Here is a 21,181-nt window from a genome sequence, read left to right as displayed (position 1 = left end):
ACCTCTACTTCAAAGTACATCTAGTTGTTCGAGTTTAATCCAACAAGTGGAGATTGTAAAATCGTAGTTTGATAATTCACCTTTAAACTTGGACAAGTAGCTTAACATGACCAACGTATGATTAAGAAAGTAAAAGAGCAGATGTGCTAAGATGATTAACAAATTCGATATTTTAGATATTATCTCCAAATGCATTATTCGTTAATTAATCTACATGGTAATTTGTTTTCTTCATTCTAATTTGCAATTCTAAACTCATATGCACTCCTTTTGTAAGAGATGCACTTATTGCTGCTAAGATGACTTGTAAAGCTTTTAACCCAAGTTGTCTTGGGGATCACATCTCCAAACTCATTCTTTTATCATCTTTTTGTGTCAAATCGTAATGGTATGCATAATCTGTTAGTCACTTATAATTGTGCCAAGTTTACAATGATTTGAATAACAAATCTCTAGGAAAAAACTCCCAGCTTGTGTACCTACTTAGAGCTTGCATGCCCATGTCACAAAATCGCATAGCTACACCTTCACTATTATAAAGAGATAAGGCAAAGTAGAAGTGGTTCGACATCAAATTTTGAATCCCACAAATAGCCTTATCTTTACATTTAAACTTTGTATAATCAAGGTCATCTTGGTCAAATAAGAAATGAAGAAAATTGCACCACACGGCCTTAGAATTAGGTTCTTAAAATTTTAAAATTACAAAAATATTCTTTTTTTTACTATGATATATTAAAAGACCCTTTGATCAATATTTTAAATTACAGATAAACCCGATTGATGCATGTGTGTTTACACATGCCACTTTGTATTGTTAAGAATAATATTAAATTTATAATATAAGCTATTGGGCTGGGCCGCCCGACGGGCCTAAACGCGTCCTATGACAGCATCGTCCATGGGTCACTTACGTGTATAAAATCATTTCCATCACGAAATAATCGTGCTCCGATACTGATTACGCGCACGTTAGCATCATTGTATCTTCTCTAATGTGCAAGTTAGCATTTCCTGAGTCAGTGGTACGCGTGTGCAAACTATGAAGAGAGAAGGAAACCACTACTTTCAAAGATGTTTGAGGTCACCATCAAACAAACGGCTGTGATTCTCATAAAGTTGCATCCCTAGAAATTTTAATCTCTAGGAAACATGTTCTTTCCCCCACATCTCAGTCGTATATTTAGCAAAGAACTTCAACCGTGGTTTGACGTTAGCAATGTCCAACTGTCCAAGAGAGAAAAAGTGTTAAATACGAACGGCTAGACTTTCGCACCAATTAGAAGCCACGATCCCAAATACTCATCATCTTTAATTGCCACGTGGACACCTCCAAGCCACTCCATTCTCTCCCTCTCCTACTTCTTCAGTTTTTTTGTCTATTTCTCGCTCTCTTCCACTCACCACACTTTCAACCTCAGAGCTCTCATTCCTCAGTCACAGACTGCCATGAAAATTAGGGTTCTCTTCACCTCACAAAAAACCTAGAAAACCTCACGCAAACCCTAACAATGGCGGCTTCTCTCTTTACATCCACTTCACCATTACCAGACCTCTCTTTTCTCCGCCCAGAAACCAATCGTAGACTTCGAATTCCTCTCTCCCGATTCCACTATAAGAAAAATTTGAATTCTTCTTCTTCTTCGATTTTTCGAATTCGATTGAGTGCGGTTCAGGAAGATCGAATTGTAGTCGCGAAGGAAGAAGAAAGAGAGGAAATTAATGATTTTAATTTTAACAGTAATGGAAACAGTAGCTATGGATATAATGGATGGATTGAGAGCTCTAAGATTGTTAATGGAATTGGAGCAAGTAATGGGAGTATGGTGAAGTATGTTAATGGGAATGGAGCAGCGACGAAAGTCGTGGAAGAAACTTCGGAGTCGAAGTCGAAGGGGAGGAAGCAAAAGAAGACAGTGGAAGAGATAGGGCAAGAAGAAGCCTGGTTTAAGAGCGGTGGACGAGACAATCTTGAGGTATAAATCCTTGTATATCTGTATAAAATTGTATTTTTTCCGTTCAAATTTCATACTTGTTTTTGCTGTTGTTTTAATTTCAAAAGATATGCAGGAAAGTAGGAATTGGAAGATTCAAAATTAATCCAATTATAAAGGAAAATAGGAAGAGATGTAAATTTTTTTCCCCTTAATTGAGTTTAGTGGCCAATCTTGACCGTCCACTTAATTGTTTCGAGAATCTAAAGTGTTCGAAGAAGACAGAATCGTTATAGTCCTTTTGGTGGTTCACATTGCATTAATTAGGTGGGTAAAATTGTTGTAACAGTGTGAATTTTTTATTCGTGGCCAAATCCAGCGTTGGCCCAACAGTTGTGTTGTCCAAATTGATGGCTGCATGTGCCAGGATTTAGACAATCTCCAATGTAAGTAGAGAACAGAGTATGATTTATCAGTTCAGAAGCCTTTGTCCCGGCGAAAGATATCACTTTTTTACTGAACATTTAGTAAAGCTTAGATCTTTGTATTTTCCCTTTAATTTTATTTATTACACCCAATTAAATAAAAAAAAAAGTCCATGTCTGAGAATAAGTAAATCTCTCTCTCTCTCTCTAGTTTAGATTTCTATTTGTTAGATTTAGGATTTTATATGACCCTAATTTTAATTGTAAACAACTGTTGGAGTTGTTTGAATGTGTTATAATGCTTTGTAATGTTGAGGTAATAACTTGAACCAAGCTTTTGTAATGTTTGAATAGTTTGTTTTAATCTTTAACTATGGTGCGATGAAATTGGTGTGTACTAAGTAAAAGTTGGGGTGCCTAGCATCTCTCTAATTTTGTCCTATTATGTATGAGAATAATATTAAACTTATTTTTTTACATTTGATAAGTTTATACTGAAATTTTGAGACCATATAGAATGCACTTGAGGGACTGGCATAGTCCAATGATACCTGAAAGAGCTATTTGAGAACACTTACTGGTACCTGAATTATACTCATTTTTGAACTCATACTCCATTTTAATGTCAGCAGTGAACCTGCTCATCTTTATCTTGGTTCCATCTTTACAAGAAAATTTAGTTTGCTTCATTTTGGAAAGTAGTTGCCCAAAAATAAAAAGTCAAATTGCAAGATCTTTTCAAGAGACTAAGGATAATTTCCTTTTTTTTTTTTCCAATAAGCAAAGGAGAATTTCCATTTACTACCTTTGTGTACTTGAATACCCTCATGTTATGCTAAGTTATGGGATTTTACAGGTGTCAGTTGCACCAGGTGGCCGTTGGAACAGATTCAAAACATATTCAACAATACAAAGGAGTTTGGAAATATGGGGATTTGTTCTAACCTTTCTTTTCAAGGCTTGGCTTAACAACCAGAAGTTCGCTTATCGAGGCAAGTTACCTTTCCTTCTAGACAATACACGAATAGTAGTTAACATTTGAGACTTAAAAATGATGTTATTAGTTTTATGAATTCACTCTCAGCAAGGGAGGACTTGGCTTTGGGCAGAATGGAATGGAGGAATAATATTCATTTAGTTGACCACAAATCTTTGGGATTTAAGTAAGAAATTGTAGACATTTCAATCTGCATGCTTTAGGTTGGAAATTGATTATGGTAGGTCATGGAGATAAGTTGGAAGCAAAGGTTGAGTAAAGAAGTCACTAGAGATAGTCCCCTCACATCAAAATGAATAATAGTTAGTGTAGTTAATGACCCCACTACTAGCAATCTAGCTCTATAGGTAAGATAAAATGAGTATGGTTAAACAATTGACAAGGACTCATAATGTAATTGATCGACTACTATAAAATAGATGCATAGACTAAAAAAATACATAAATTATAAGGGAAACAAAAGAAAAAGGAAATGAGGGCTAATTAGACATGGAAGGTTGGTTCAAGCCAGGGTGCTGTAATATACAACATTTGTTTCGATAAGTAACATGCAACATTTTAAAATTTGAAGATATTATTTTTTCTTTTTTCGATAAGTAAAAGGAGTTTTCATTGACACGAGAAAGATACATCAAGAAGGGCTTGCTCAATAGTTAGCGAATGATACTTGGTGTTTGTGGTTGGATCTATTGACCAAGCTCAATACTTGAGAGGGGTTATCTGTTTTTTTTGAGTCTCTGGTTTGGCAATAAATGTGGAAAAGAGAGCTTTTTGGAGTGAGTGTGAGAATGTGGATAGGCTTGCTCATATGTTGGTGCGCAAGGTGAGTAGTTTTGTCATCCTATTTTGGGCTGCCTCTAGGGGAAAGGCATAGGGTGAAAGAAATTTGAGACCCTGTTGAGAAGGTGGATTGAAGGCTAGGCATCTCTTAGAGGTAGTAGGTTGACTCTTATTAAAAATATCCTATTCAGTATCCCATTGTATTTTATGTCATTGTTTTTTATGCCGAAGTAGTTGTTAAAGATCATTGAAAGGATGGTGAGAAAATTCTTGTGGGATGATAGGATGGAGGCATCTAAGGACCATTTAAGTTACATGGGAGAAGTTGTGCACTCGCAAGTAGTTTGGGAGGACTTGGGATTGTAAGATTGAAGAGTATGAACCAAGTGTTATTGGGAAAATGGAACCACTAATCCAATAGAGAAGAAATAAGAAAAAAAATGAAGAAAAAGAATCCAGCTATAAATTCAGGATGAGAAGCCCCAGTATGTATTAAAGGGAAAAGAAAACGAAAACTCCATGGTAAATGATGGCATCCTACCATGATGGCATGAGAAGAGGAAAGCTAATCCAAGTTGACTTTCAAGATGGTGTCTTTAATGGAGTGTGTAATTGGGCAATATTCAAAGTGCATGATGTTCATTCTACTGCTCCCACCAATTGGGAAAGTTCTCTACTACAGTTGTTTGCAAATATTGCCTCTCTCAATATGCTTTATATGAACCTAGTGGCTCTTTACTAGTCTCTGTGTTTGCGTCCTAGAGCTTCACATGTGTTCTTCTCCATTCAGTTAATGATGAATTGATGATCGTGCCTTTCCCAAGACAAGGGAAGGTCAACATAGTTTGGAATCGAATGCAAGATTGAAAAAGGGTTTGGATACTTATATAATAAGGAAGTTAGAAGAATAAATGATTGCTAGTTTGATATGAATTACTGTCTTTTTCTCTCACCTTCCACTCTTTGTTTCTCTCCCCTATTTGTTCTGTCTCTTATTCCCCTTTCTCTTTTCCTCCTTTAGTTTGCCTCATCATACTTATATTCTTATGATTTTGGATGGGATAGCAATGCTATCAAAGCTGGTATTGTTATAAAACTTTATCAGAACCCCCAAAAACAGATACGGAGGGTTTCCTTTTCTGAGGATCAGAGGATAGTGATGGATGACGCCTTCCTTGATCTAATAAAAAAGAAAGTAATTCTTGTTGGAGTTTCTTTTGAGAGATATATTGTTCATTATGAGTATATGTTCATTGAGTGTACTGTTTATTGCAAGTACCATTCATGGTAATATTCACATCAGGACCTGACGATTAATACGGTGATTGGTTGGGTAACAACAATGAGAAAGGGATACTGGTTCAAGCAATAGAGAAGGTGTATCGTTCTTTCTTTTCTGGTATACAACATCGATCGCATATAGCAACATCTTATGAAGCATACAAAGTAGAAAAAGAAGCAGAAATAACATAACTTGGAAATTAACAAAGCTAAGTTTTAATGGAGTAGAAGCTTTCTGTTTAGTGCTAAGATGGCAATGTTGGTCTATATGGTTTGCAAAATTTTAATCAATGATAATGTTGTCTGGTGATGTGTGTCAAGGATTTTGGTATGGTACTTTCTCGCTTAACCACTTGCGCAATCAGCTAAATTGTTCAAAATTCCTGATAGGAAAGCGATATGAAAACCATTGGAAAGGATGAACAATAACAAGTTGAATGACTTCAACATATATGCATTTGTATTTTACTTATGAAGATCTTGTTATACCTCATGTTAAATAATGGCAAAACTTAATATGTGTCACAACTAATTATTATCTATAATATATTGTAATGCAACTACTGATTATTTATCTAGAACATATCATAATGTGTGTCTTAATTGCTTGGCATTATTACGACCATGGTAAGTTTTGGCTTATGTAATTGATTTTCTTTTCTATTCTCTTGAAGCTTGTTTCATCATACCTTGTGCATAAAAGCATTTGGGGTCTTGATGCTTGAAACCAGATTGGTTATCAGATGTCTTTGTTTTTTTTTTCTTGATCTTGGTTCCATCAATTTTTCCATAATTCTGTTGAGAGTCATAAGTTTGATCCCCTGTAGTCGATCGTTGCAGCTCTGTATGTTTTCATCATTCTTATATATTGGTAATGCGACACTTTTTCTCCATTAATCCTTGTTTTATTTCCTTTTACTTCAAAATATCATTGAATAACTTAGTTGGGACACTGAAATGCTTCATGTTTACTTGAAATACTTTCACTTCTGATACCCTAATTCTATGAAAATATTGGTTCTTTTTCTCACGTGTTTCTCCTCCTAATCCTAAGCCTTTGGTATAGTCTTCATTTAATAAATTTTGTAGAAAACTCCACAAGTTTTTAATCTCTTCATCTTTTATCAAGATTTACTCATGCAATTAACATGATTAAGTCTTTAGTATTCCTTTTTATAATTCGTGCGAGTTTTTAGACAATCTTTCTTACCATCCCTGGTCCAAATCTTATTATATAGGTCATTGTATGCCTGATGTTTAGCTTTAATTGTGAGTTTCTTCGCTTATTTTTAGCATTTTATATCTTTCAAAACTGATTTCTAGTTATCTGCCATGTCTCGTAATAGATTATTTTTCTTCAGTGACAATTTAAGCCTTTGATTTCCACCGCCAAGTTTGGCTATATCATCACACAGCACTGTAGTCTAAGTTCCACATTTATTCTTTTGTCAATTTAATTATAGAAAACAATGTTTTTTCTTATTTTATTTGACTGCCTTGTTCTTTGGTACCTTTATTTGCACACATCCTCTTCCATTTATTATGTCAAATCTAAAAGCATTAGTCTGGTCAAACTCTTTCCTAGAATAACCTTATAATATTTGCATATTGACCACCCTTTTCTTCTAAAACGAAAAAAAAATAAAAAATTACAATGACCTTCATCCATTATCCACATAGGCTCGTGACTCAATTTTACAACAACAACAAAGCCTAATCCCAAGGATTTGGGGTCGGCTAAACGAATCCTCTTCTTCCATTCCAATTTGTTTAAAGCCAAGTTTTATGTTATTGAGAGTCAGTTTATATGCTTTCACCATCTCCATCCACGTTATTTTGGATCTTCCTCACTCTTTTGGGACTTTCAACTTGAATATTTCTTCTAATTAGGGCTGTAATCAGCTTTCATTGAACATGCCCAAGCCATCTCAATCAATTTTCTCTTAGTTTATTGTCTATTAAAGTAGCTACTCCTACATTTCCCCGAATGCAGTCGTTTCTAATTTTTTCTTTCCTAGTCTTTCCACCCATCAATCTCAACATTTCCATTTCTGTTATACTCAGTTTATTAACATGATGCTTCTTGACTTCCCAAGATTTAGCTCCATATAGCATAGTTGGTCTTAATGCCTACTTGTAAAATTTTCCTTTTAGTTTGATTGGTCTGCATCTACCACATAGTACTCCAAAAGTGCACCTCCACTTTAATCGCCAAGCTCTAATTACATCCTCAATCTCTCCATCCTCATGTATCATCGACCTGAGATAATGAAATTGGTCGCTTCAGGGTGTTCCCAGACTGTCCATTTTTAACTTGATATTCTTTTTAGTATCAAATGCTAAATTTACACTCTATAGACTCGGTCTAGGTTCTACTTTTCCTAAAGGCTTTGGATTCTAATGTTTCTTCCCATAACTAGAGGAAACAAATATGGACTCAAAAACCAATTCCTGATGCAAACTAATTGTGACAAGGAACTCATTTGTCACCTCTCCATTTTCTCTTACACTAATCACATCTCCCTCATACATGTCCTTAATTATGTCAGTGTGCCATAACTTGTGACTGAATTGTGGTATATTATATTTGTATGTTCATATGTTAATGAATGGATTGTAAACGTGTAATATGCAGGAGGCATGACTGAGGAAAAAAAGGTCATAAAGCGGAAAGCACTTGCGAAGTGGTTAAAGGAAAGTATTTTGAGATTAGGCCCTACATTCATCAAAATCGGCCAGCAATTCTCCACAAGGGTGGACATTCTTGCTCAAGAATATGTTGATCAGCTGTCTGAACTTCAGGTAAATTTTTATTTTACTTTTATGAAAATATCATTCATGCATCCTTCACCATACTACGCTTCTCTGCTTGTCATCTTGTAAGCTCCTATCATTTTTATTAGAATTGGATAAAATATCATTCTTGCATATGGTTGATAATTCTTTTTACAGGTTTTCTTTTCTTATTGCAAGAATGTGGGTATTAATAATTTGCCAAGTTGCTTTATTTTTTTAATTAATCTAAATTTGATCATCACATTTTACTTTTACCTAACATATGCTAGAAACTACAAAGGCAATGGACTGTTTCCCTTGTACCTATTTAGCAAATAATTATTCTCTTGTAGAATTTTTTAACATTACAAAAAGGGGGCCTGAGCTCCTTTATAATTAGTATATAGGGCTACATTTTTTAATGGCTAAAGTGCTTTGGGCTTTGCTGCCTTTTACTATTTGTGGGAGCATTTGGAAGGAGAGAAACAAGAGAATTTTCTTGGATGAGGAGAATTCTATTCATGAGTTAATTTTGATGGTTCTAGGCCACCTGTATTTTTGGTGTACGCTAGATGCTAGTTTTATAGGTTGTTTTTTTAGGAGTTTGTTTTTAAGTGGGATTCCTTGTGCTATTTATAGGTTTTTTAGTTTCCCTTTGTACTTGCGGCTGGTCACCTCAACCTTCATCTTTTTTAATCTAATTTTCTTTTACCTATAAAAAAAAATACTCAATCTTATTAGGAATGCATCTAAATGTTTAGATTTTAGAATACTCAATATATGATTATGCAATATTTTGTAACACATTAAATAATGTACTCATCTTTTCTTATCCCTTCAATAATTTGATGTGCTTGGTTAGGTATGCCAATATGGCCTGCCGGCCCGATTTTTTTGGGCCAAAACTTGACTGGCCCGACCCAAGCCTGATACAAGCTTGGACAGGCTTGGGCTTTGATTTCACCAGCCCGGCCTGAAAGCCGCCCATTTGGCCCTCTTATAGGCCCCGCCAATTATGCCCATGTAATTGATTTGACTAGTCTATGACAATGTCATAGAATCTTAAATACTTTATAAATAAATATATTAAATTTCAAAAACATAACCGCTGGAATTCAAAATTCAAGATTCATGTGTGATGTGTCATGTAATATTGGGTGAGTGGGTGCCAACCTAGTTGGGATGTATTCAATCTATTGTGATACAATTATCTTCCCTTAATTAATTTTTTATTTACTTAAATTGTAATCAATTTCTTTTTATGAAATTTTACTTTTAATGTTTATGGACAATTTACATTGATGTAATGATAATGTCTCGGTGTTAATGTACTTTTAGATAAATTCAAAAATGAATAAAAATGTGAATTTTTTTTATTAATGTATTGGTGTTATTGTGTTAATTTAAAAGAAAGTATTTAAGTTTTTTTCAAAGGTTTTTTAGCTCAAAGGCCCGCATGTCATACCCGGCCCATGGCCTGACCTGAAGCCTGAGTATTGTAGGACCGGGCTTTAATATCTTCCCATAGCCTGGCCCCATCTGTTACTGTTTAGGCGCTGCCCAAAACTGTTGAGTCCGGCCCATTTGCATGCCTATGCTTGATTAATGGATAGTGAAGTGCTTCTTCTATTCTGTTTTTCACCACATTGGAATTAAAATCTTTCAGGCTGGGAATTTTGAGGTATGCAGCATCATAACAATGAACTGATGAGCTAGTTGGTTTTGGGTAGAGAAAACCTACATTTGTTATTACTTTTTACATTTCCATTGTCCTATTGTAGTGTATGTTTTTTCTTTTTAGTTTTAGATCTGAAATTTTCTGTCAACTATTCTTCTCAAAGAAACTTAAGTTAATTGTTGTGAACTTTTAATTGTTTGAATGCTGTGGATTTTATGAGGTAATGATTATCCTACATGCAGGACCAAGTTCCTCCTTTCCCGTCAGAAACTTCAGTGTCTATACTTGAAGAAGAGCTTGGAGCCCCCGTGAATGATATTTTTGATTCGTTTGAATATGAGCCGATAGCTGCTGCTAGTCTTGGTAATCTTGGTTTATGTTAGATGTTATGCGATATAAAGCTACTCATTTATTTATTCGATAACAATTTATATATTCAAGAAAGATAAGTACTTGTTAGGAAACAAAATTCCAACCTCTAATGAGCTCTCTAATAATATCAATGACATTGCAATGTCTCCATGGGGCTTCTAGTCTACTCTTAACTAAACTAATTGCAAATAGTTCTCTCTGACGATCTTGAGACCTTGAGAAGACTTTAGACTTTACCATTTGGGCCCAGCAAGGACCTTAATGTTCAACTGGCTTGCCACCCTTGTGTCATGGCCGCAATATCTGATAAAAATAAACAAATGTTCTAAATGTTGCATTCCTTTTCTGCACAGGCCAGGTGCACCGTGCAAGGTTGAAGGGCCAGGAAATTGTGGTAAAAGTGCAAAGGCCTGGTCTCAAGGATCTGTTTGATATAGATCTGAAAAACCTGAGGGTTAGTATTTTTCATTTTTAATTTTTGACTAAGCAGTGAGGGTTAGTAATTCACACTTGATGAAGACTTGTATGTATAAATATCTTCTCCGTGAAATCATTTTACTATTTGTTCTAAATTGGCAATTGTCTTTTTTACTATGTTTTTGGTGATTTGTTACCTACAGGTAATAGCTGAATATCTTCAGAAGGTTGACCCAAAGTCAGATGGTGCGAAGAGGGATTGGGTTGCTATCTATGATGAATGTGCAAATGTCTTATATCAGGTTGGCTTCCCTTTGAATATGTCATTACAGTTGGTTAGTTACAATTTGAAAAACACAATGTGACATCAATGCAAGAAATAACTGCGTCAAATTTTTTGATTTCAAACACTTTCAAGGAAGTGCTTGTTTATACTAATTGGAGAGACATTTTAAGAGGTTTATAATTCATCAATAATGGCAGGCTGGAGATACTTTGGTTGGGTGTTGGGATTGGATGAAAACTTGTTCGTCATAGCTACTGAAAGTTTTTTCTCTTGTTTATGACGAAAAAAATAAAGCATTGTTTGGTTTGTGGCATGTAGCTTTCTGGAAATAGTTTTATGCATCAAATGGGAAACTAATTTAGTCCTTAGACATTAACTTTCAAAAAACCACGTGGCACATGCTGCAAACCAGCTCCCTTGTTTTTTTTTTTTGTGGCTAGATTTCTATTTTTTGGTTTTAGAATTTTATATGAGCCTACCTAATCATAATTGTAAGCAACTATCAAAATTGTTTGAAAAATTGTTATAATGTTTTGTAATGTGGAGATTATAATTTGAGCCAAACCTTGGTAATGTTTGAAGAGTGTGTTTTAATCTTTAATTTGGGTGTGATTAAATAATTAAAGAAATTCGGGTGCAATAAGTAAAAGTTGGGGTACCAATAGTAGCTCTCGAAAAAAAATCAGTGCTAACAATAATTCATAAAGCACCTAAGGCCCCTTCTCAGGCTATTGTGATCATCTGAAATCCATATTAGTCTAAAGCATCTAGATTAACATTTTTATAATTGAATTGAAATTCTTCATAGTTTGAGGTGCGCAGCTAGTGAAATCTGACTTCAGTTACCAGGGACTAGTCCTTCGACAAGACCATGGTCTATGGACTAGGCAAAGCCCAGATATGGGCTCGGTCCACTGTCTATAGGGATACCTGGTTATTAAAAAAAAAAAAACATAGTGTCTAGGACAAGTTAAAAGCAACAAGTGTCATCAAAATCACAAGTGGGGTAACACTAGGAACTATCATCTTCCACGTGTGAGCTGAGTGGATTTGAATCAAATGGTTGCTTGAGGGAATTTCGAGAAGGCTCTACATGTTGAGTTCTGTGTTGTCCTCCTCCGCTCCCAGGTGTCACGTGTTATCCTCGACCCATGACCCTCTAATATTCATGGTTGTGCCTTCCCCATTAGATCGGTCTTTTGGGGTAAATAGTTTGTCAACATGGTATCAGAGCACTAGGTTCGTATAGGTCACAGGTTCGAGTCTCTTCGAGGGAATTTTCCACCCTTATGGGTGAGGGGGAGTGTTGAGTGTTGTGTTATCCACCTTTGCTCCGTGTGTCATGTGCATATATCATGCCTCAATTCGACTCATGACCCTCTTATATTCATAGTTGCATCTTCCTCATCGGATCAGTCTTTCAAGGTAAATGGTTTGTCAATATGGTATTGGAGCGCTAGGTTCATATAGGTCACAGGTTTGAGTCTCCTCAAAGGTATTTTCCATCCTTATGGCTGAGGGGGAGTGTTGTGTTATCCGTCTCCACTCCCGGGTATCACGTACTCGCGTATCATACCTCAATTCGACCCATGACGCTCTTATAATCACAGTTGCGCCTTCCCCATCAGATCGGTCTATTGGGGTAAATGGTTTGTCAACACTACATACCACTTTAGGTGCTATTCTACAACCAGATTTTCATGCTAATTATGGCCAAATTCAGATTTTATTTTTTGATCTTGTGATTCATCCCTATGTAGTGGGTCCCTTTAAATCAAGTTTCAGTGATAACAACCGAAGTAAAAGTGAAAACTTCAAAATAAAAACTCTCAAAACTCATCCTATAACTTGGACCAATAGAATATGAGTGCTTTGACACTATTGAAAGTATGCTTTATGGTTTATGATCACATTTACTGGAGTGAATAGAGGTTTCTTTCATTTGGATATTTTGCCTATACTTTTACACAATGGTTTGGAGGTTACTCCATGTATGGTAAACGGACCTAATTATATTTTGAGCTATTTTCAGGAGATTGATTATACCCAAGAAGCTGCTAATGCAGAAAGGTTTGCAAGCAACTTCAAAGACATGGAGTACATAAAAGTCCCAACTATATACTGGGAGTACACCACGCCACAGGTTCAACTTTCCTATAATTTCAAGCGTGGGTATTGCATTCTGGCAATTCAGACTTCGCCTTATTTACTGGAGCTTTACTTTTGCTTGTAGGTTCTGACAATGGAGTACGTCCCAGGGATAAAGATAAATAGGATAAAAGCTTTAAATCAGCTGGGTGTTAATCTCCAACAGTAAGGACAATCTTCTGCAATGGGATTCATGTAGAACATATGCCAGTTGATTCTTATTTTTCAACTTGACAGGAAAAATAGCCATCTATTATTTCAAAATAGTCTTGTTGTTGCATTTTTTGCAGGTTGGGAAGATATGCTGTTGAGTCGTACTTGGAACAGATTTTATCTCATGGGTTTTTCCATGCTGACCCTGTGAGTTTTATAAGATATTTGGTTGATTGTTAGTACTGAAGCATTTAAAAGATTAGCTGGTTTGGAAATACGCGTCTATATATTAGAAAATGATAACACAAGCATGAAAACCTACTCTATAATGATCATATAGCAAACCAAGCTGCCTGCTGGTTGTGTTGGTAAAGTCTGCAAGTGTTGATAGGATCAAAACTCACCTTGTCACACCCCCAAACCTATCATTAATCCCCATGGCTTCGTCATAGGTCCCCAGGCATGAGTTATTAAAATCTCCCCATATATATATAAATTTGATAAATATAGGTAACCTGACAAATGTTTTCAATTCTAATCATAATAATTGCGGAAACAACTCAAAACTATATATATCAGAGTGCACAATGCTGACAAACCAGAAAGAGAGGATCATCTATATATATAGAATTCCAAAAGGCCAAGTAAAGTATCATCTACTCTTAATGATGGACATATACATAGACGCAGAGTAACTCTATCTATTGTATCAATATATACAAAGTTACAAGCTATACCCAAAAGATGAGTCCAAACCTCTCATCATAATAACAAGTTAACAACTATCACTCATACCTGACAAGACTTTGGATCCACATCACTATGAGCCTTTCCATCTTCTACCATCTCTGAGACAAGTTCCTCACGAGTCTCTGATACAGGGGCATCTGAAACTGATGATTTGTGGGGGTGGGGGGTAACAGGAGTTAAATTTCTATCATGTAATTATGACTAACCAGTAACTTGCTTGCTTATCAAAAGAGAAAAAAAAAATAACAGTCTTTTGAAGTAAGAAAAGCAATGTAGTATTAACCTTCAAGGTTTAAAATCTGGTTTCTAGGCAATATTTCAGCATGAGAAAAATCGAAACGATCTTGGCCAAAATATTCCGAATTCTTCCCTAAAAATTCAATGTTTCAGGGTAAACATTGTTTCGCTGAAACATTCCAAAATGGGATGAAATTTTGAATCATGTTGGCATTTTCTCCATCAACATGTGCTGCTTATTTTGATTTATGCAATTTTGTTCTTGTCCTCATAATTTCCATGCAACAGTGTCACATAGCCAACATTAAGGCGTTAAACTTGGTGGTTTTTAGTAATTTAGTATATTGGATGCTACTAATTTATGATTCGTTGTCTGATTGAAAAATGAATGTCAGTTTTCCTGTTATGTTTAATTTAAAAAAAACATGTAACATTTGGATGCACAAACATGACCTGACCGAATGCATTAATAATTGAAGTGTTGTATTATATATATTTTAAATAGTTATGTTTCTCACATAATAAACACCTTAAATACTTATTTTGGTCACAATCGATTGAGTGACAGCTGTAACCTGTCATATGTGTAAGTAGGAAATAAAAATTTAATCTTGAAAAATTATAATGATCAGATTTTCTCGTAGGTCATTGGAACATATTCAAATTTTGGAATGCCAAGCACTACCATTTATAAAATTATATTGTAAGTCTCTGATGCAGTTTTAATCAGCACTTCCAATTCCCCTTTGCAGCACCCTGGAAATATTGCGGTTGATGATGTAAATGGTGGAAGGCTTATCTTCTATGATTTTGGAATGATGGGAAGGTATTTCTAGTTCCCATGCACCCATCTTTGTGGCAGTTGTTTAGCTAATTTAGTTCTATTCTATAGTTCTGCGCAATTATTCTTGGCATTAAATGAACACTGGAACCTTGCAGTATCAGCCCGAACATCAGGGGAGGCTTACTCGAGACATTTTATGGAGTTTATGAGAAGGATGCAGATAAGGTAACTCTTTCTTTCTTTAATTAATAATTATCCCCCTGGATCAGTTGATACATTACGTTCTAGTAAGAGTTTACGTGGTTTTAATGGCAACTTTCTTATAAAAAGATGTAATTAGATGTCAGAAATTGGCTCTTTCATGCAGGTGGTTCAGGCTATGATTCAGATGGGTGTTCTGGTGCCTACGGGAGATATGACAGCTGTCAGAAGGACAGCACAGTTCTTTCTTAATAGGTACTTGGAATAAAATAAAAGAAAATAACTGAGTGGAACTGTTTAACCCTAATGTTAGTGTGTTACAGATTTTACTGACCAATGAAACTCACAACTTTTTATAGCTTTGAAGAGCGCCTTGCAGCACAAAGGAAAGAAAGAGAGATGGCCACAGCAGAACTCGGATTTAAAAAACCTTTGAGCAAGGAGGAAAGGATGGAAAAAAAGAAACAACGATTAGCTGCAATTGGTAAAGCACTTTGTAGCTTTTATTCTTTTCAATTAAACTTGCTGACTTTATCCTTCGGGTATCAAGTTGGGTAATGGAAGGGCTTTTTTTTTTCTCTCCAAAATGCAATTGCTTGGTATCAGTTTGGAAGCTCGTTGTAATCATCTGGACTCGAGCAATTGTTTTTTTCAAGACAGAATGTTACTTGCCTACTAGATCAGATCGCAAACAATAATAAAAAGAGGAAGAAGATTGAGAAAGATGTCGTTTGAGGGAGATTGGGTCTCAAAAATTAACCGATTCGATATAGTTAGTCTCCAAAATCACAAGGATTCTTAATATTAATTTTTGCTGCATAATTTCATTAAAGCACAAAAGAAATTTAAATACAACAGAAAAACTACCCTAACTACCCACTTCTCTAAACTACCCACTATCCAACTCATTCAAGGAACTAACCCATAAACCACGTATCCCAACTTCTCCCACAATAAGGCTATGATCCCATGCACCCAACCTATTTTAACTATTCTACCCCTATAAGGAATTGATTCCATACATCGTTCATACTCTAAACTACCCTACTCCCATCCCTACAGATGGGCACATATCACATATCCAAAGAAGGGAGTGGCTGTGTGTGTGTGTGTGTGTTGGGGGGGAGGGGGTTCATTTTTTTTACTCCTTAACATTTTACTGAGTTAGATACCCTTGGAGGTCTAATGATAACATTAAACTAGATAAGTTTACCTATTTTCCTTTAAAGTGTTCCCAAAGTTTTTAACATTCATTTATTTATATGTCAACGAGCTTCAATTATTAGGCATAAAGATTTGTTTTAGTCTCTGGCACTCTTGCATAATTAATTTTTTAGCTATTTGTTTCTTAACTGTAATAGACTAAATGCATCCTTATAACCCTTATATGTACTTAGTACAATATAACTTTCCAACTTGTTTCATTCTTCTACTGTGCTGTTAACAATGCAATTTGTAGGTATTTTATATTTTCATATTCAGTATTGGGCTGGGATGCTTGTTACTGAATCTTGTTGAATCTGTTTACAGGGGAAGATCTATTAGCCATTGCAGCTGACCAACCTTTCCGTTTTCCTGCCACGTTCACATTTGTTGTTCGAGCATTTTCTGGTATTGTGCTTAAGCAACCTACCCAATTCATTGCTATATACTATCATTCATAAATACTAATTCTCAGATACCATTTTTTTATCTGTGCAGTATTAGATGGCATTGGGAAGGGCCTTGACCCTCGATTTGACATCACAGAAATTGCCAAGCCGTGAGTGTTGTCTTTGACATCAAATTTTTTCTTCATGTGCCTTTTGTCTGTCTCAGACGTGTTACATTCTTTTCTTTATGTGCCAGCTATGCACTGGAGTTACTAAGATTTCGGGAAGCTGGTGTCGAGGTTATTATAAAGGCAAGCTTTTTTAGTTCCTTTTTATTATACAATGAGCCTATTATTTATGATGTTTATGATGCTTATGTTTCTTAGTCAATCATGTAAACAACTCAGGACTTCAAAAAGAGATGGGACCGGCAGTCTCGTGCATTCTACAATTTGTTTAGACAAGCTGATAGAGTTGAAAAGCTTGCCGACATCATCCAACGCTTGGTAGTGATTGGACATCCTCTTACTGTTCATTTGCTTTACATTTGGGCAGTTTAAATGAATTTATGTCATGGTCCTAGGCTTTAACTTTCCCACCTGCATTTTTATCTCTTCGACAGGAGCAAGGTGACCTGAAGCTCCGAGTTCGAGCTTTGGAGTCTGAGCGGGCTTTTGTACGTGTTGCAGCTGTCCAAAAGACACTGGGAAGTGTGAGTATAACCAGTCTAAAATTTTATGAAAAGTCGTAATCTTGGCTTGCTCTCCGGAAATTGTATTCCAGATGGATTCTTTAACTTTCATTCTTGTGCTTCTTCTGGATCTTGCATTTAATGCATGTCAAATATGTAGAGTTTGTAGTCTAGCCTTATGTTACCGTGTTCATTAATGCGGTAGCGAACGGCGAACTAGTACATACCGAACCAGTTTGATGTTCGGTTTGTAATGGGTTCGCCAAATACAACGAACCTAGTGAACCCCCTTATTTTGGTGAAAGTGGAGATGCCCCCCATGGTTTGGTCAATATTAGAGATAACCCCCATTTTAGAAATCCCAAAATTTGGTCAATATTAAAGATACCCCCTTGTTTTTTAAACTGATGATATGCCCCCTTGACTTGATTCTTCTTCTATGAGATTAACATAAATGACTTAAATATCTGCCACAAACTACCTCTATGAATCGGGTTCGTTCAAGATTGTCGAACTGCGAACCCGAATTCGAACCAAGCGAACAACGAACCAGATAACATAGGTCTAGCCCGATACTTAGAAATAGAACTGCATTGTGTGCCTTTATTTGTCACATATTTCCCTTTTTCCCCCATGTCATTTTGATTTTGTATAAAATTCAGGTAAAGTTTTCAATAAGTCTTACGCATCACGATATTTAACCTATAACTGAAGCTCTCTTTGACTGATCGACAGGCTGTAGCTGTTGGAAGTCTAATAAACCTTGCTACAATTTTGTACCTCAATTCTATCCGAGTAAGATAACTTATTTTGATTTGTATCTACTATGAGTTGTTTTATTCTCTCATTTGTAGTTTTTATAGGCCTTTTCTGATCAATGTTTTCCTTTATTAGGTGCCGGCTATAGCAGCATATGTAGTTTGTGCATTTTTTGGCATTCAAGTTCTCTTTGGCCTTCTCAAGGTCAAAAAATTAGATCAGCAGGAAAGGCTGATTACGGGCACTGCTTGAACTTTTGGTGAGTGAATCTTCTTGTTGTACCTTTGGCATCATTAATGTCGCCTTCTTCTTTTTCCCTTTTCACAAGTGTACATTCTTCTCTGTGTCATAATTTATTTCATTGAGGAAAATATTTGTCGATGATTTAATGGTGTATATGTAAGTAAAATCCTTATGGATATATATCGTGCCCTTAATCAAGCAGCTTACACCTTTCAGAGCATTCTCATGTATCATTGAGGGAGAGTTTCAAGCATTTTATATGTTTTACCTTCAATGCCCTATGATACTTTCAATGTAGAGCTTGTATCTTTCCAACCTTCACACACACTCCCCCCTCGCCCCCCTCTCTTTAAAATGGGTCGGATTCAACTCAGATCTGAGTATATCCATATTCTGATCCAATTTTTTGTATCCGGATCTGAATCTGATCCTACTAGATAAACCATATCCAAATCATTTCGATTTCACTTAGTTCGGATCTGACCCAACCGAATTGCTTGATTTGGATGAGATCTTGTTGGATAATTCCAGATAGTTCAACATTTTTTAATTGCTATACTGTTCTATTTTACTATTATAATTATTTTATTGTATAAGAATTTATGTTATGTTAAAGTAGTAGAAAAGGTTATTTTGAAAAACCTAAAAATATAGGTTTCAAAGCGATATATAATTTGGATCAGGTGGACATATGAATTGATCCGTATCCGACACAGATCCAACTTGGATCATGGGACGTCAACCCATTTTTTATTCAGATCTACTCCAAGGACCCAAATCAGCTAAATTCGGATTTTGGACAAAATCCGACCCATTTTATGCCCTACCCCCGCCCCCTCAGCATACTTGCATATGCGCTCCCATTCATGCACATGTGCATATACACGCACACGCATGTGCTCCCATTACACTCCCACACCCCCACCCACACCCACACATGCAAACTTGTGTACACACATGCAATGCACACAAACTGAACTTTCAATATTAACTAGATGACAGTAATCATTTACCCAATCCCCTAATTGGGTTCCCGGCAGCTTTAGAAAGAAGTTTCATCCTTGTGTTCGAAGTTTTTCGAGTGCAAGACAACCTTCTACGGATAACGAAACCATGAACTCTCAGGAGATGCAACAGCAAAGTTTTAAGATGTCAACATGAACCTAAACTTCCCAACAATCAGGTTTTCTGATGAAGATTTGGAAATAAGGTTATGACCTTAAGCCATGGCTTCTTGAAGAGAGCAGCAGTGTTAGTCTTATTATGTTGTCATGCTAGTTTCAGTCTGCTATTTTACTCTGCCACCTATTCGTATTCCACTTGTTTCATGTGGGAAAGAGTTAAGACTTCGTAATATTGTAATTTATTTTGGCTGGCAGACCACCATTAACAACAGCTTTGATTCCAAACATGGCTTATTTTTGGAAGAAATCTGTCTTGTAATCTGCAATCAGAAGTCTTTTATTGGTCTGAATTAGGTCAATTAGCGTAAAATGTGCAAAGTAGATTGGTGTATCATATAAGTTATCATCTGTACTTGTTCCAGGATTTAGCCACTAATGATCTATAGTTCTTCATGTTTCTCTTGGTACAGACTAACCTTGAGTCAATCCCAAGTTCCATGTCAACAAGGTTATGCATCATGTATTATATATGCTAGGCATTACCAGGATTTCCTAATTTTAATATATTAAAAAAAATCATTAGTTGTATTCAATTCAATATTACAGATATTATGAAATTATCTGATAATTTTTTTTTTGACTTCATTAATTTTTTTTCCGATTTTTAAATTGAGAAATTGAATTATACTCAAAATTTGTGTGTAAATTAGTTGAGTCCTTATTATCAATATTTCTTCGGGGCCACCCACAAGGGTGTTCCCTCACTTGGTGCATGTGATGTGCGGGAGTTGCACGTGCCCGGGGGAGAGTCCCATGTGCCTTGCTTCTGGTCTTGGCTCATCTGGTCCCCATAGTCAGACATAAGTCCAGACACCCTTGTTATTCGAAAAAACAAAGAAAGTAGTCATTCTTATATTTAAAGATGAATTCAAGGGCTACGAAGAATTTTGACCAGTCCCTCAAATGAATCAATTAACGAAGTATTGCTTTTTCTTATTCGAACTCAATTAAATAGGCACAACGAATCCACTCCTACTCTGGAAAAACAAATTAATTAATAAAAATAACTACACACACAATCAGATTTGTCAATATTGCATGTCTTTTTTAAGAGCTGCTAATGCCGCACCAATTTTTACTAATGCCACACCAATTCTTATGTAAATCACCAAAGAATTGGACATGGTTGGTGTGGCATTAGTAAAAGTTAGTGCGGCAATAGTAAATCTCCTTTTCAAAGTGTTTTATGATTTTCTAATGGTTAAGGTTTTTAGCTGTTTTGATCCAAAAATTATAATTTTCCAGGACTTATGTTTTGAAAAAATTTAAAGAATATGTGGTGACGATAGCAAACAACTATAAACCATGAACTTTTAGGATAAGAGTAGATGATGATGCTTCTTGAGAAGTAAACTTGATTGCCATTGTTTCCATGTTCCTTCAACAAATGTACATCTTCGATTTAAAATACAATAGAGAACATGATATATTATTTTTTAAAAGCTGCTATTGGCACCCTAACCTTCACTTATTGCACCCCAATTTCTTAAATTG

The 21,181-nt window shown here is 35.7% G+C and overlaps 1 protein-coding gene across 3 annotated transcripts; it reads left to right on the top strand.

Moving 5' to 3' along the window:
* Nucleotides 1–1,384: 1,384 nt before the first annotated feature.
* ATH13 (ABC2 homolog 13) lies at nucleotides 1,385–19,997 on the top strand. Of its 3 annotated transcripts, none has more exons than XM_086431282.1 (21): nucleotides 1,385–1,976; nucleotides 3,216–3,351; nucleotides 8,053–8,219; nucleotides 10,113–10,233; nucleotides 10,596–10,696; nucleotides 10,863–10,961; nucleotides 12,978–13,088; nucleotides 13,179–13,258; nucleotides 13,384–13,453; nucleotides 14,986–15,059; nucleotides 15,173–15,242; nucleotides 15,385–15,473; nucleotides 15,578–15,702; nucleotides 16,749–16,829; nucleotides 16,920–16,980; nucleotides 17,067–17,121; nucleotides 17,218–17,316; nucleotides 17,433–17,522; nucleotides 18,237–18,296; nucleotides 18,396–18,519; nucleotides 19,544–19,997. In XM_086431282.1, the coding sequence occupies exons 1-20, from the start codon at nucleotides 1,512–1,514 to the stop codon at nucleotides 18,510–18,512; spliced, it is 2,271 nt and encodes a 756-aa protein (XP_086287408.1). In that variant the 5' UTR covers nucleotides 1,385–1,511; the 3' UTR covers nucleotides 18,513–18,519; nucleotides 19,544–19,997. The 3 variants fall into 3 exon arrangements, with proteins under 3 accessions (XP_086287408.1, XP_086287397.1, XP_086287387.1); XM_086431271.1 differs by having other exon boundaries at nucleotides 19,506–19,997; XM_086431261.1 differs by having other exon boundaries at nucleotides 19,499–19,997.
* Nucleotides 19,998–21,181: the final 1,184 nt, after the last annotated feature.

This window comes from Akebia trifoliata, chromosome 2 (genome assembly GCF_017979445.1).
Source record: "Akebia trifoliata isolate Shusen 1 chromosome 2, ASM1797944v1, whole genome shotgun sequence".
Taxonomy (NCBI): Eukaryota; Viridiplantae; Streptophyta; class Magnoliopsida; order Ranunculales; family Lardizabalaceae; genus Akebia; species Akebia trifoliata.
The sequence above is the reverse complement of the archived record's forward strand: the minus strand, read 5'-3'. Positions and strand labels throughout refer to the sequence as shown.